The sequence below is a fragment of the Ascaphus truei genome, chromosome 4 (assembly GCF_040206685.1).
Source record: "Ascaphus truei isolate aAscTru1 chromosome 4, aAscTru1.hap1, whole genome shotgun sequence".
Classification (NCBI taxonomy): Eukaryota; Metazoa; Chordata; class Amphibia; order Anura; family Ascaphidae; genus Ascaphus; species Ascaphus truei.
Window position 1 is genome coordinate 32,254,303 of NC_134486.1, and position 15,600 is coordinate 32,269,902.

General features: G+C 44.7%; 1 protein-coding gene across 1 annotated transcript in view; it reads right to left on the reverse strand.

Annotated features, from left to right (window-relative positions):
• Window positions 1-7,079, reverse strand: part of CAPN2 (calpain 2) — an 86,551-nt gene extending 79,472 nt beyond the window's left edge. Inside the window, exon 1 of the mRNA XM_075595524.1 lies at window positions 6,395-7,079. Within this exon, the coding sequence (XP_075451639.1) occupies window positions 6,395-6,631 (237 nt within the window). The 5' untranslated portion in view covers window positions 6,632-7,079. The remainder of the gene's footprint in view (window positions 1-6,394) is intronic.
• Window positions 7,080-15,600: the final 8,521 nt, after the last annotated feature.

A 15,600-nucleotide genomic window follows, 5' to 3' on the forward strand; every position in this document is an offset into this window, starting at 1 on the left:
CCGTCCCCACCTGTCCTGCATCCTGCCTCAGCCTATCAGCGCTCTACCTTCATCTGACATCACCGCTGGAGGTTCTCATTGGCTCCTATCAGTATATAGTGCTACCAGCCCAGAGCTGATTGCTGAGCATAGTCAGTCTCTAGTTGTGCTTGCTACAAGCTACTTCGCAGTCTGCTCATGTCTTCCGTTACAGACCCTAGCCTGAATCTGGACTCCCGATCTCTGGCACCCTCGAACCCCAGCTCGCCCTACGGACATCTACCTTCTCCTCGACTTTGGCTTTGGACACCGACTACTCTTGATCTCTCCAACCCCGGATCTGGCAAGTACCTCTACCACTCTACACTCTCCTGTCCCGAACCAGGCTATCTACACGACTCTGCTAACCGGACCCGCTCACGCGGCTGTAGGGAGGTGGTTTTCCTGTATCCCCACCTCGGCCTCGCGGTCCAGTCCGGTTTGTGGTGAGCACTCCTATATTCCCGTGACAGCTATGCAGGGGTGCACCTTCTATCAAGGTTCTCATCATCCTGTTCATTTCCCTGCTAGGCCAATACTCTGGCTGGCAAATGTGCTGTTGGGGCTTGTCTGTAGGCAAGTCCCCCGTGAGACTCTGGGGACCTTCTCATGTAATCTCCTCTGTGAGTGTCACACACATCCACTCTATGAAGGGTAGAATGCTCCTAATCCTCCATTATAAATCTCTCTCCCCCCCTGGGTACAGGGAGAGGGGTTTGGATGTTCAGTATTTCGGACCCAGGTGGCATACTTAACACCTATAAAAGTCTCATTTAGTGTCTTATACTAATTGACAGGATGAACACCTTCTGGAAGGTGAGCATGGCTAAGTCTCTGCTGAGCTACTTTGCAACTACTCATACAGTTAACATTTTAGGGGCCATGATGCTTTAGCTGCCCAAAGTAATCTCAGAGGGGGGTTATTACATAAACAATGTTTATATTTAGCTCTGGATTTTTCTACCCTACAATATACCAGAGCCGTTCTTTTTTCCGGCTGTGTGGCCTTATTATTCTAAAGTCATCATTGAATTATTAAGTACAAGTTATCAGCGCCAACAGAAATCTTTAATTATAAGCGCTGAGAACACTTTTGGCGCTATATAAATAAAGACATACAATACAATACAATTATTGTATCTGACTTGCTTATAGCGCTAATCCTGAAAGTACTGCACCGGTGCCTGGGGGGTGGCATTATACACACGGTGTACAGCGGGTGCCACGGACGCGGGGAAGGGAGAGAGACTGGATAATAAAAAAGACGCAACGGCGCAATTCCATTAACCCCGCTGAAATGTGACTGCCTAAAATACCAGAGTTAGTCAAGCACACAATAAGGCTGCGCTTATAGTGCCGGCGACGCGACGTCGCGGAAAAACAAGTGCATTGCCACCGTCGCGTGCGCTTCTAGTAAGCGCGGCGTGACGGATTGGTCGCGATCGCTGGAAGTCATATCTATTTGATTTTCCAGCGACCGTCGCCTGACCGTCGCGTCGCCGGCACTATAAGCGTAGCATAAGGTTACACAACTCTAGCTGTAAGTGGCCAAGCTCAAACGAACAAGCTCATTAGTGTGAAACAGCAGCCTAATAGTGGAGGGCTGGCCAACTCCAGTCTTCAAGGGCCATCAACAGGTCAGGTTTTCAGGATATCCCAGCTTCAGAACAGGTGTGTCAGTAAATTACTGAGCCACTGATTTAACCACCTGTGCAGAAGCAGGGATATTCTGAAAACCTGACCTGTTGGTGGCCCTTTGATGCATCAGAGTTGGCCGCCCCTGTATTAGTGGGTCTGTTCTGTACTTTCTTTGCTCTGGCTGGGCTGTACATTTTCCAAGTGTAGAAGGAGGACGCCTTAGGCCTCGGACATGGTGACAACAAGAGCGATGAGCAGCGCTGACGCTCATGTTCTCCTTTTTCGTGTCCCTCAGCGGGAAAAATGAAATTGGGCTGTCGGCTGAAATTCCACACGCCTCCGCACACCTGCGGAAGCGTGCGGAAGCGCCGTCTAAAGCTGTGCTGATAGGGATGATGTTTCCCCTCAGCGCGGCTCAGCACGGTCTTTTTGACCATGGCCCTGGCCTTAGGCAGCGCTCAATTTTGCCGCTGAGGGAAGCGCAGGGCCGGTCACGTGACTGCCAGAAGCCAATGGCAGTCCGTGACGTTGGCGCCGTAACGTGGCGCCCTAGCCCCGCCTCCCACCCGGCTCCCACCCAGCACACAAGCGCGCTCGCTGACGCTCATGCAGGGACACGAAAAATCTCCTGCTTGAGCAGGAGAGCATGAGCGTCAGCGCTGCCCAGCGCCGCTCCCTGCACCATGTCCCAGGCCTAAGACATTCATTGGAGATTTAATGTGTACAGTATATATATATGTGTACAGTATATATATATATATATATATATATATATATATATATATATATATATATATATATATATATATATATCAATCAAAAGGAGTGCTACTGAGTGTGGGCAAATGTATAAAACAAAAGACAAAAATAACCAATGTTACATCCAATGTGACAAAAAATACATGGTTAGTTACTTAGTTCCCATGTGCAGTAAAGGTCTATTAAGACCTTTCTCCCTCCACTGCAGAGGTAAATTTTCACAGGTAGTGTTAGGACCTGCATACTGGTAATGCCGTGACGTGGCTGCATACTGGTCATGTCGTGACGTGGCTGCATACTGGTCATGCCGTGACGTGGCTGCATACTGGTAATGCCATGACGTGGCTGCATACTGGTAATGCCGTCACGTGGCTGCATACTGGTAATGCTGTGACGTGGCTGCAGGCTTATAACGCTTTGGCCAAAGAGCTTAACTACATGACCCTTACTCATGAGAACACTAACATTGAAGTAGTTAACTATGTATTTTGTCACATTGGATGTAGCATTGGGTATGTTTGTCTTTTGTTGTATAAGATTTATTTAGCTCCGAAAAATGCAAAAGGCTAAACCACTGCAAACAACTCACATTTGTATGCGCTTCCGTTTAGTTGTTGTTAATACAGGCCTGCCTGACACATTAGATACCTTATTTTACTGTATTCATCCCATCTACTCAAATATCATCCCAGAAACGTCCCCATTTCCAAAATACTTCTGAAATGTGCACAATTACATTGCTCTCAATGTTAGACTCAAGTTGCTTAGATTTCTTTTATTAAACATTTCCTTGTGCAGTGAGAACAAGAATCCCGAAGAAATGAAAGAAAGAATTGATATCCAAAACAAAATTTAAAAAATCTAAATAAGTAAAGGGGGAAGAAAATAAAACACGGACACCCTCATCATTAGTATTCTAACAATTTTATAATCATAACCCGTGCCTGGTGTGTAACCACTGCCAGCATCACAATGCACAATGACAAAGCTCACGAGTCTAAAAAGATGAAATAGCCGCGGGCAACCGATTGTGTACGTCTTTGTCCCAGGCTTATCCACATCATGTCACTACCCATAAATAGAGAGGGGCGAAGCTGTCTGAATCCGATCAGCTGATTGTCCTGGGCTTTGTAGGGGCAAATCCGCGCACTGAAATCCGAAGTCAGATTTCCTCCACTCGAGCCCCCTCGGAGTCTTCAAAACCCGCCCACGGGGCACGGATTCTGAGATTTTACAGAATCCAATGGGGATTTTTTTTATCTACTTTTGTCCGCTATAGATTCGTTAAAATCCGACCATATTTATATAAATGTTTGAGCTATACTACTACAGCAACAGCAACTCTAACCAACACACAGCTAACCCCGCAGGGCCTAAAACACAATGTTTTTAGCTTGAGGCCCCAGTACTATTAATATACTCCTCCTCCTCCCCTGATTATAATTCTGTCTGACGGATTCGGATTCAGTTTGCAGGTTCTAATTCCAAATCCGTCAGACGGATTTTCAATAGTAGGAAAAAACAAAAAAAACCCTGAATCTGCCTTTTCGAGACTGATCTGCGGCTCAAAGAAACTGGCCAATCGCGGCGGAATTGGATTCAGGCGGAAAAATGTGTCAATCTCCACCCAGAATCCTTGTGTCCGCTATATCCACTGTAAGGGGGTGGGATGGAGGGAAAGAGAGGGGGTTGCATAGAAGCGACATAACTGTGCTCAGTCACATGGGACTACCCAGACTCCCTTGTCTGCAGCTTAACCACTGTCCGACATGACAATGTAAGTTAATGAAGCAGGTTTGCGGATTTGTAGACGACACGCAGATACAATCATGGATTGTCTGTGTTGTACTTTGTACAGTGGAGGGCTATTGTCACTTTATGTACCATAACCTAATTGTATCTGACAATCAAATACATGGCATTTGTTTGGACCACTAAGAAAAGGTAACAGGATTAGGTTACTGTGAGTTTTACCACACAAACAGCTCTGCTTCTAATCAGGGTTGACACCACTCTGGGTTTGACCCACAGACTACGGGTTTCAGCCACATATCTCCGGGCTACGGATTTACCCAAAAAATTTACGGGTGGCGGTGGCACCTCCCCTTGCAAATCCCGTCAACATGGCTGTGAGATGGCAAATGGCGCCGCGTTGCCATGACAACGGGACGCTACGTGATGTCACAGCACCACGTGACGTCCGTTGCCATGACAACGGGGCATCACGTGACGCTTCGTGCCAAAAGACGCCTTGTTGCCATTGCAACGTGACGCTGCGTAACATCACGTGGTCATGGCAACGCGCGCCATTTGACATCGCGGAGCCATGCTGACTGGACTTTGCCAGGGCAGATGACGGGAGATGACGCCGCAGGTAAGAGAAATAAATATATAAATAAGATAAGTAAATGTTAAAATGTTTAGTGCAAAGTGCATCCGGGTTAGCTTCAATAGAAGGAGGCAACCCTGCATCTAATGCATTAATAATAAATAGCTCAGCCTGAAAATAGCAGCAAAATCAATAATGTTTCTCATGACCTGCAATACAAGGGTGGAGTTTTTGTTTTTTTTCCATCGTAAGACAAAGTAATGTTTTGCAAGAGCTAATATTGCATAACAATATGTGTGTGGGTGTGTATGGCTTTAGTACTAAAATATATCCGCAGCAAATTCTAATTACCCTTTCCACACACGTGTAACAGGTATCCAAGATACCACCATAGCATTTGTACATATAGAAACCCCCCTGGGATGTTCAAACATACAGGCAGTCCTCGGTTATCCAACAGAATCCATTCTGGAAGTAGCGTGGGATAGTGACACCGTTGTAAAGTGAGTCCCATGTTAATCAGTGGCGGTGAGCGTTGGATAACGCATTCAGGCATCGAAAAACGGCCCATAGGGTTGCATTGTAAAGTGTTGGATATGCCATTCGTTGTAAAGTGAAACATTGGATAGCGAGGACTACCTGTATATAATTCCCACCCCAGCATTTATTAACTCATTGCTTTCCCAGCTTTGTACGCTGACAATGTGAGCCTTAAGCAGTAATATTGTTGGAATGTAGTTCAGTGATTGGTCATCTTACCTATTATTTGTATACTTGACTTGAGGAAGAGAGGGGAACTCTCGAAAGCTTGTCTTCTAATATCAATTGTTACAGTAGTCCACATAAAAACGGTATCACCTAATACTAAAGTACTCATTTACTACCCACTATTATGTGTACAAACCCCAATATTTCACTCATTGTTAATGAATTTGCAAACCAAAAAAGTGTTGTTTCTGAAAGTACTCGCTTTGTTCAGGATTGATAACGTGATCCCCAAAAGTTAGCAAAAAACACAACAAATTGTTGTTACAGAACAAAAAATGCCTCGTCAATAAAAAGATGTGTGCCGATTACATTGCTCATGTGAGCTTGGCATTTTTAAGGCATTTCTATGAAAATGGCGACATTTTGGGGAGAAAAAAAAGTTTTAGTGATCATTTTGCAAACGTATGTGCAGGAAAATTTGTAAACCAGAACAGTTTGCATATCTGTAGTATATCACACTGCCATATGTCATCCCCTATTACAAAACTAAAGCTGTCTCACATTTTAATCAGGTCTGTAACTGTTTTATACGCCTATAATCATATATTATCTGTAACCGTTCATGAACTGTCTTTAAATATTATGTATAACCCTGTTCACATAATGTAACCGTGTATTTGTAACCATGTATTTGTCACCATAACCCTGTGCCCAGGACATACTTGAAAACGAGAGGTAACTCTCAATGTATTACTTCCTGGTAACACATTCTATAAATAAATATTCAAACATTAAAAAATTATACCCAGAGAACTTTGCTGACTAATTTTAAAAGGAACGTACTATCCTGCGATGAGGCACAGTACCACTAATTTGGTTTTAACGCCTGCCTGTTTGGCAGAACGCGGGTTAACCGCACTTTTCGATGTGGCCATGACTTACCGTGGGTCTTTTCCAAACCACGCCCTGGGTTTTGGATGAGTTGGGTCCCAGTTCTTTAAATCCCAGAGAGGAGGAGATGGCAGGGAAGGCTGTATCTTTAAACAGAGTTCCAGACTGAATGCACTCGCTGCTGAGAGCCTCAAAGTCCTGGTTGAGATATTTCAGAGCCGTTTCATTGGTACCAAAGCCATTTGCCAGGGCTCTGTCTTTGGCCAATTTAGCTGCCAACCCAATCATATCTGCAGCTCCTGCAGTGAGTTTGCCAGCAATGAATGCGAGAAGCAGGAAGGAGGAGAGGTTTGGGGTGTTTGGTCTTCACAGTGCAATAAAGTGACAACTGGATAGCACACACCAGTAACAGAGTCAGGAAGACAGGGATGAAATGCACAAGTTAGTAATGAGCACACAGAAAGAGCACAGCGTGCAGAAAAGCAGGCAGCAGTAGCACAGATAATCTCTTTAGAAGCAATGGAATAAACTGGACCAGAAATCACTGCACATAAAAGAGCAAAGGTTGCAGGGCTGATGCCAACGATTCTTCAACAGCAGCATTGATACCAAGGCGGAGAATGCTGCTGTCAGTACAGAGCAAAGGCTGCACCAAGGACTCCTCAGCTGCAGTAGAAAAACAGCAGCACTGATACCAAGCCCTTCTCGGCAGCAGCAAGGAAGCAGGCAGCGCTGGCAGACCTCACCCTGACTCCTCCTCACTCACAGGAGAAATCAGCAGCTGTGACTGGACAGGGTGGGGCTTCCCTTTACACATAGCAATGTCTCACAGTGCACAAGCAATCTAACATCTCACCTATGCTACTAAAACTAATATTATTTATTTATAAAATGTTTTACCAGGAAGTAATACATTGAGAGTTACCTCTCATTTTCAAGTATGTCCTGGGCATAGAGTTATGATGACAAATACATGGTTACAAATACATAGTTACATTAAGTAGAGCAGGGTATACATTACATACAACACATTGCATGCACAGTTACAGATAATGTTATAGGCGTATGTAGCAGTTGCAGACCAGATAAAAATGTGAGACAGCTTTAGTTTTGAAAGAACTTAGACTGGTGGCGGCAGTGAGAGTTTCCGGTAGATTGTTCCAGGTGGTGGGGTGCATGGTAAGAGAAGGAGGAGCGGCCCGGTACTTTGTTGAACCTTGGGACCATATATATATTGTGATGTCTCAGTCACAGCGTAGGATCTTATGTCCCAGATTAAGGCAGGAAACGTAGTATTTCTCTATATGGGGTTTATTTACAGGGTTAAATAATACACTAACTGTCCCACCGTCCCTTTAAGTCAAAACAAATCATAAAATAAATGCCTACTCCTCTAAGGAGACTAACTATACATGCAGCTTTAGCCTTACTAACTGGATGGACAGCTAAGCTGGTTACCACCCCAAAACAGGTACTATTATAGCTAAACATATACAGTCTCTGCACACAGCAATACAGTGTTTCTCTTATCTGTTATTCCAAGGTTATGGACCCGATGTCCCCGCTTCTCAGTGCGGTCTCGCGTACTTCATTCTTAGGGGAGCTCAGCCCCACGAGAGCTTAGAGAATCTTTCCTCTGTAGATTCAATGTTAAGGACAGGACATCCCTGCTTCAGCATGGTCTCGCGCCCTTCCTTCCTCTTCCTGGGATTATGACCCAAGTAGTCCCAGCAAACTCCATGACCACCGTCCAGTGGGTCTAGGGGATTGTGCCATCTTCCACAGCTGAGGAGAACTCTTCTCTGTCCCCCTTCTCTGTTAATAGCAGTCTCTCTCTGTGTGTACTCACTTCCTGACTTTTAAAACTCCATGTGCAATCAGGAGTTCAGCCTGTTCAATTAATTTGCAGCTGCTGCTGGCTTCTCTAGGGAAATGAACTCCCTGTACGCTGGGATTAAGTCCCCTAGCTGTCCTAATCCAGATCCAGCACATAGAGACAGTGATTGTATCACTATACATATATATATATATATATATATATATATATATATATCACTATTAAGGTTATGGTGGGTAAAAAAAGTGACTAAAACCCTCCACAGTAATGCAGAATATACAGGAATATACAGGAATTTTTACAGTTGCTATATATATATATGTATATATATATATATATATATATACATATATATATATACGTATATATATATATGTATATATATACACAGCCAAGTGGGTGTCACATACAGCAAGATATGTCAAATAGTCGTTCTTCCTAAAATATAGGGTTGCCAGGTGGCTTGTCCAAAAATGCTGGGAATCGTTGGTGGGGAAGAACGTTATTTATAAATTACCAGACTGTTACATAATTTCTTCTAAATTTCACTCCAAGCATTCACCAATTTGCACCACTTTAAATTCTAATTCATAAAATGTCTGGGGAAGAGTCAAGGGAGGAGTGCCCTTCCGAGGATTTTTTTAGGAAATAGAAAATTAAATAATGCAAATTGGTGCACGCATGGAGTGAAATTCAGAACAAATGACGTAATGGTCAGATCATTTATAAATAACTGACCTGAAGTCATACTGTACATGGCGAGTAATACTAATCTTAATGCTACTCACTTAAATTCCAAGATTGTTGCACCCCTCCTCCTCCTCTCTCTTTCCCCTTATCCTCTCCCCCTCCCACCCCCTCCCATCATCCTCTCTCATCCCCCCTTCCTTCATCCTCCCACCACCCCTCCCATCATCCTCTCCCCCCTCCCTTCATCCTCTCATCCCCCCTCCCTTCTTCCTCTCTCATCCCCCCACCCTTCATCCTCTCACCCCCTCCTCCCTTCATCATCTCTCACCCCCTCCCGTCATCCTCTCTCACCCCTCCTCCCTTCATCCTATTTCACCCCCCCTCCCTTCATCCTCTCTCACCCCCTCCCTTCATCCTCTCACCCCCCTTCATCCTCTCGCAACCTCCCCTTCATCCTCTTACCCTTCCACCCCCTCGTCCTCTCACCCCCTCCCCTCATCCTCTCATCCCCCCTCTCTCCATCCTCTCTCATCCCCCTCTCCCTTCATCCTCTCTCACCCCTCCTCCCTTCATCCTCTCTCACCCCTCCCTTCATCCTCTCTCATCCCCCTCTCTTCATCCTCTCTCACCCAACTCCCTTCATCCTCTCTCACCCCCCTCCCCTCATCATCTCTCACCCCCCCTCCCTTCATCCTCTCTCATCCCCCTCCCTTCTTCCTCTCTCATCCCCCCACCCTTCATCCTCTCTCACCCCTCCTCCCTTCATCCTCTCTCACCCCCCTCCATTCATCCTCTCTCACCCCCCTTCATCCTATCTCACAGAGAAAACACACACACAAAACAGTACAAGTACAAATACACACACACACACCAGGACAAAACAGAACAAATAGACACAGGACACAGTCTCACCTCTCTCTGCTCCATGCTTTTCCTCCACTCTTTGGCCCCAACCCCCAGGCTCCTGCCACCTCCATCCTGTTTGGCTACTGCTGTGTAATGCAGCCAATCAGGATGGAGGAAGCTGCCCTGCCCCCCTGGCAGCAGCAAGTCTCCTCTCTCCCTTCTCGGGGGAAATCCCTCAATTGGTTACTAAATCCGAAGAGGTAATACCGGACACATACATGTCCCCCCCCACCCCCCAGCACACATACATGTCCGTCCACGCCCCCTCCCCCACATACATACATGTCCGGTTTTATCTCTCCTTTTTTTGCCGGACAGAGTAACCAAATACTGGGCTGTCTGGTTCAATATTGGACTCCTGGCAACCCTACTGAAAATACTATATTAAACTGTATAGTAGCCCAAGCTTTTTTACTCTCATCTCAATACAAATTGTCCTCAGACTTTTAGCTGATTGTTTATAAAAAGACTTTATTTGTCCCATAACGCTATGAGCCATTAATAAGATTAATGAAAGGGACACTGTCATTTTCTCTTTGACGCAGAGTAAGAATTTCCTTGCGCATAACTTGGCTCCCTGCTCAAACATTTGCAGCTCGCTATTTTGAGTTTGTTTTACAGTTGATGTTACAGATGCAGAGGATAACGTCTTCAAGTTAACAAACCTCAAATCGCAAACAAAACCCCCCCACACCTCTAAATACATATAACCCCACCACCCAATACATGATAAAAATACACCCACCCCAACCCCTATTACATAATAAAAATACACCTCCCACCCACCAATACATATTAAAAATAAACCCCCCACCACATATTAAAAATACACCCCCCCAAAACTTATAAAAATACACCCCAATACATAAATAAAATACCCCACCCCAATACATATAAAAAACCCTCCACCACCCAATACATAGATACAATTCCCCCACCCCCTAATACATATAAAAACACCCCACCCCCATACATATAAAAAATACCTCCACCCCCATACATATAAAAAATACCCCCACCCCCCAATACATATAAAAATACACCCCCCCAATACATATAAAAATACACCCCCTATACATATAAAAATACACCTTCCCAATACATGTAAAAAATACACCCCCCAATACATATAAAACTACCCCCACCCCCAATACATATAAAAATACCCCTTTTACAAGCAGAAAGAAGAAAGTATTTGTCGTGCGTAAATGAAACTGTATATAGCGGTGGCTGGTCCAGCTGGCTCTCTACTTTCCCCTGTCATGTAAGTTTCTAATAAGATGTAGATAGTGACAGGCTATCCTTTGAGGTTTTCTCCCTCCTCATGCTGACTTCCTGAGTGACAAGAGTGGTGGTGCATGTGCTTGGCCCTCCCTCTTTGAGCTACAGGAAGGAAGTGCCTAAATTATAGCTAGAAGTTTAGCCCCTTAGGGGTTAGACCTTTAGGGAGTTCTAGCCTGCCCCTGCAGGATGGTAGGAGGTAGGATGTGTTGGAGAACGTCTCCTCCCGGCTGGGAGTGAGACATGTACTCAGCCCCTCATGGGCTGAACACATAACATAATCCAGCTAGGCCTCACCATTACCCGCAGGCCAGTACCATCCAGAAACCAGGGATTTACACTATCAATCTGAGCATACGCTGCAATAACACCAGCTGCTGAAATAAAGAACATCCTCATTTGTACTTTTGGCTCCGCTGCAGTCTGTATGGAGAGAGGTAGAGAGATTAAAAATTGTCATAGCGGGGACTCCCTTCAGGCACTGCTGAAGCCCCCTATGTCCGGAGGCGCTGACACCACGAAGAGAATAACAGAGGGATCCTTAAAGGTCTGTCCTGTACCCCACACCATCGCGGGAAACTCATTTCTCCTGTACCCAACAGGCAACCAGCACTACACCAAGCAGTCACATAGCCATAATCTCCCAGAGGAGGGGGAACATGTGCTACATGTAAATATCAATTTGTTCAAAAGTTGCAATGTCATTATGTTCAATGTGTTTTTTTTGCAGCACTTGCACTCATGCAAATATAGTTTGGATAGAAATCTGAGAACATGATTTAAATTGAGCCACTAGCATCTTGTTTGGGCAGCTGAAAGAAAAGAGGTGTCATTATTAGGAAATAACACCAGGTATTGTTCAGAAAGGCGTTTTCATGGCGGTAAAGACAAAATATGGCTGGACTTCCTATTTAAAAACAGGAAACACAATCCAGTCCATTAAAGAAGCAGTGTCAAAAACGTGGCCACCTTTAGAATAGTAGTCAAGTAGGCGTCACTAATATACCACAACAGAAATGCTGAACTCCCCGGCATGGCTTCGATCGGTGTTTTTCATCAGGGATTGCTAGAAGCCCTTGGATTCCCCGGACATCCCTAAAGGGTTCCCTGCAATTTTCAGATCATTTGAAAATTGTACCAAATCCAGAAGAATTTACAATGCACCTGATCTCAGATATGCTAATAGAGAGAAAAAGAGGAAGCAGCGCTATGCACACAATTATAAAAACTAGTGTAGAGTTAAAAAAATAATGTGTTAAAGAGTGAAACTCATATAAGTGAAACACACCAATTTGTCACGAGGTAGTAAATGTCCCAAATGGGAGGATACTTAAGTCCAGCAGCCAGAGTCCAAAGAGGGATTTCCACGTCCCTCCAAGCTGTAAACAGGAGAAAAGAAGAATGTCCTCTGGCGCACAAACTCAAGCGGGATTTCCAAACATAGGAGAAATACAAGGAAAAAAACACAGAAAAAACTATATATTAATAGACAGATTTCTGTGATTGACTAATTAATCAAACCAGTATAGTCATAAATCAGCCACTGTTTTGTCTCTCGATATAATTCTTGCCCAAATGAGAGTCAATGCATCTGATCTCAGACACATTATTAGAGAGTGTTGGGGTCCCTTACAATGCACCTGATCTCGGACGCGCTATTAGAGAGGGTCGGGGTTACTTACAATGCATCTGATCTCAGACGCGCTATTGGAGAGGGTTGGGGTTACTTACAATGCATCTGATCTCAGACGCGTCATTGGAGAGGCTTGGGGTTCCTTACAATGCATCTGATCTCAGACGCGCTTTTAGAGATGGTCGGGGTTCCTTACAATGCATCTGATCTCAGACGCGTTATGAGAGAGGGTTGGGGTCCCTTACAATGCATCTGATCTCAGACGCGCTTTTAGAGATGGTCGGGGTTCCTTACAATGCATCTGATCTCAGACGCGCTATTAGAGAGGGTCGAGGTTCCTTACAATGCATCTGATCTCAGACGCGCTATTGGAGAGGGTTGGGGTTACTTACAATGCATCTGATCTCAGACGCGTCATTGGAGAGGCTTGGGGTTCCTTACAATGCATCTGATCTCAGACGCGCTATTAGAGAGGGTTGGGATTCCTTACAATGCATCTGATCTCAGACGCGCTATTAGAGAGGGTCGAGGTTCCTTACAATGCATCTGATCTCAGACGCGCTATTGGAGAGGGTTGGGGTTACTTACAATGCATCTGATCTCAGACGCGTCATTAGAGAGGCTTGGGGTTCCTTACAATGCATCTGATCTCAGACGCGCTATTAGAGAGGGTTGGGATTCCTTACAATGCATCTGATCTCAGACACGTTATTAGAGAGGGTTGGGGTTCCTTACAATATATCTGATCTCAGACACGCTATTAGAGAGTGTTGGGGTCCCTTACAATGCATCTGATCTCAGACGCGCTTTTAGAGATGGTCGGGGTTCCTTACAATGCATCTGATCTCAGACGCGTTATGAGAGAGGGTTGGGGTCCCTTACAATGCATCTGATCTCAGACGCGCTTTTAGAGATGGTCGGGGTTCCTTACAATGCATCTGATCTCAGACGCGCTATTAGAGAGGGTCGAGGTTCCTTACAATGCATCTGATCTCAGACGCGCTATTGGAGAGGGTTGGGGTTACTTACAATGCATCTGATCTCAGACGCGTCATTGGAGAGGCTTGGGGTTCCTTACAATGCATCTGATCTCAGACGCGCTATTAGAGAGGGTTGGGATTCCTTACAATGCATCTGATCTCAGAGACGTTATTAGAGAGGGTTGGGGTTCCTTACAATGCATCTGATCTCAGACGCGCTATTAGAGAGGGTCGAGGTTCCTTACAATGCATCTGATCTCAGACGCGCTATTGGAGAGGGTTGGGGTTACTTACAATGCATCTGATCTCAGACGCGTCATTGGAGAGGCTTGGGGTTCCTTACAATGCATCTGATCTCAGACGCGCTATTAGAGAGGGTCGAGGTTCCTTACAATGCATCTGATCTCAGACGCGCTATTGGAGAGGGTTGGGGTTACTTACAATGCATCTGATCTCAGATGCGTCATTGGAGAGGCTTGGGGTTCCTTACAATGCATCTGATCTCAGACGCGCTATTAGAGAGGGTTGGGATTCCTTACAATGCATCTGATCTCAGACACGTTATTAGAGAGGGTTGGGGTTCCTTACAATATATCTGATCTCAGACACGCTATTAGAGAGTGTTAGGGTCCCTTACAATGCATCTGATCTCAGACGCGCTTTTAGAGATGGTCGGGGTTCCTTACAATGCATCTGATCTCAGACGCATTATGAGAGAGGGTTGGGGTCCCTTACAATGCATCTGATCTCAGACGCGCTTTTAGAGATGGTCGGGGTTCCTTACAATGCATCTGATCTCAGACGCGCTATTGGAGAGGGTTGGGGTTACTTACAATGCATCTGATCTCAGACGCGTCATTGGAGAGGCTTGGGGTTCCTTACAATGCATCTGATCTCAGACGCGCTATTAGAGAGGGTTGGGATTCCTTACAATGCATCTGATCTCAGACACGTTATTAGAGAGGGTTGGGGTTCCTTACAATGCATCTGATCTCAGACGCGCTATTAGAGAGGGTCGAGGTTCCATACAATGCATCTGAGCTCAGATGTGTTATTAGATAGGGTTGGGGTTCCTTACACTGCATCTGATCTCAGGCGTGCTATTAGAGAGGGTTGGGGTTCCTTATAATGCATCTGATCTCAGACGTGCTATTAGAGAGGGTTGGGGTTCCGCAGAATGTCACAATATAATTATAGGGTTACTTAAACAAAAAAAGGTTAAACACTGGTTTAGATTATAGGGATTAGAGATAACAGACACAAAATAAGTAGGTCTCCAGTCTGCAAAAATGATCTGTCATGGTCTGATCATTTATCAATAAGGATTTCTGCTGAACCTCGTATTAAGGGCTGGTTCCAAAGGCTGACATATTGCAGTTCTTATCGGCTTATCCTTTACAATGGGTTTGTGAAAAGGATAAAGAGAAAAACACCTAGACGTGCACAATTATAAATTAATATCAGGCGAGTGGCACACCCAAAAAGTAGAGAAATACTCTGCGCCAAGTCAAAAAATATTCCTTTAATAAATCTATTTAAAAAAAGATGTATTACAAGAATAATATACAAAACATTAATAACTACACACAAATGGTAGACACAAGGTGGTGAGAAAGTAAACTCAATGTGTTTTCCCTTAGGGCTTTCTCGAGGGCTTACATGTCTGTTACCAGCACTCCCATTATATAACCGCAGGAAAACGTGTCACAACTTCAAAACACCCTTAATCAATTTGCACAAATATTGTATATGAATACACAATACATCTAGCAGTGTGAGCTGTGAACCTTACGTAGTAAAACCTCGTAGAAAAACAAAATACACTATACTATAGAATAATAATACTTAACTCCAAAATGCCTCCTTATTTAGGCCCATAGGTTTTATGGTATCCAAGATGACTATCCAAAATGTTTCATTTTGCAGCAGC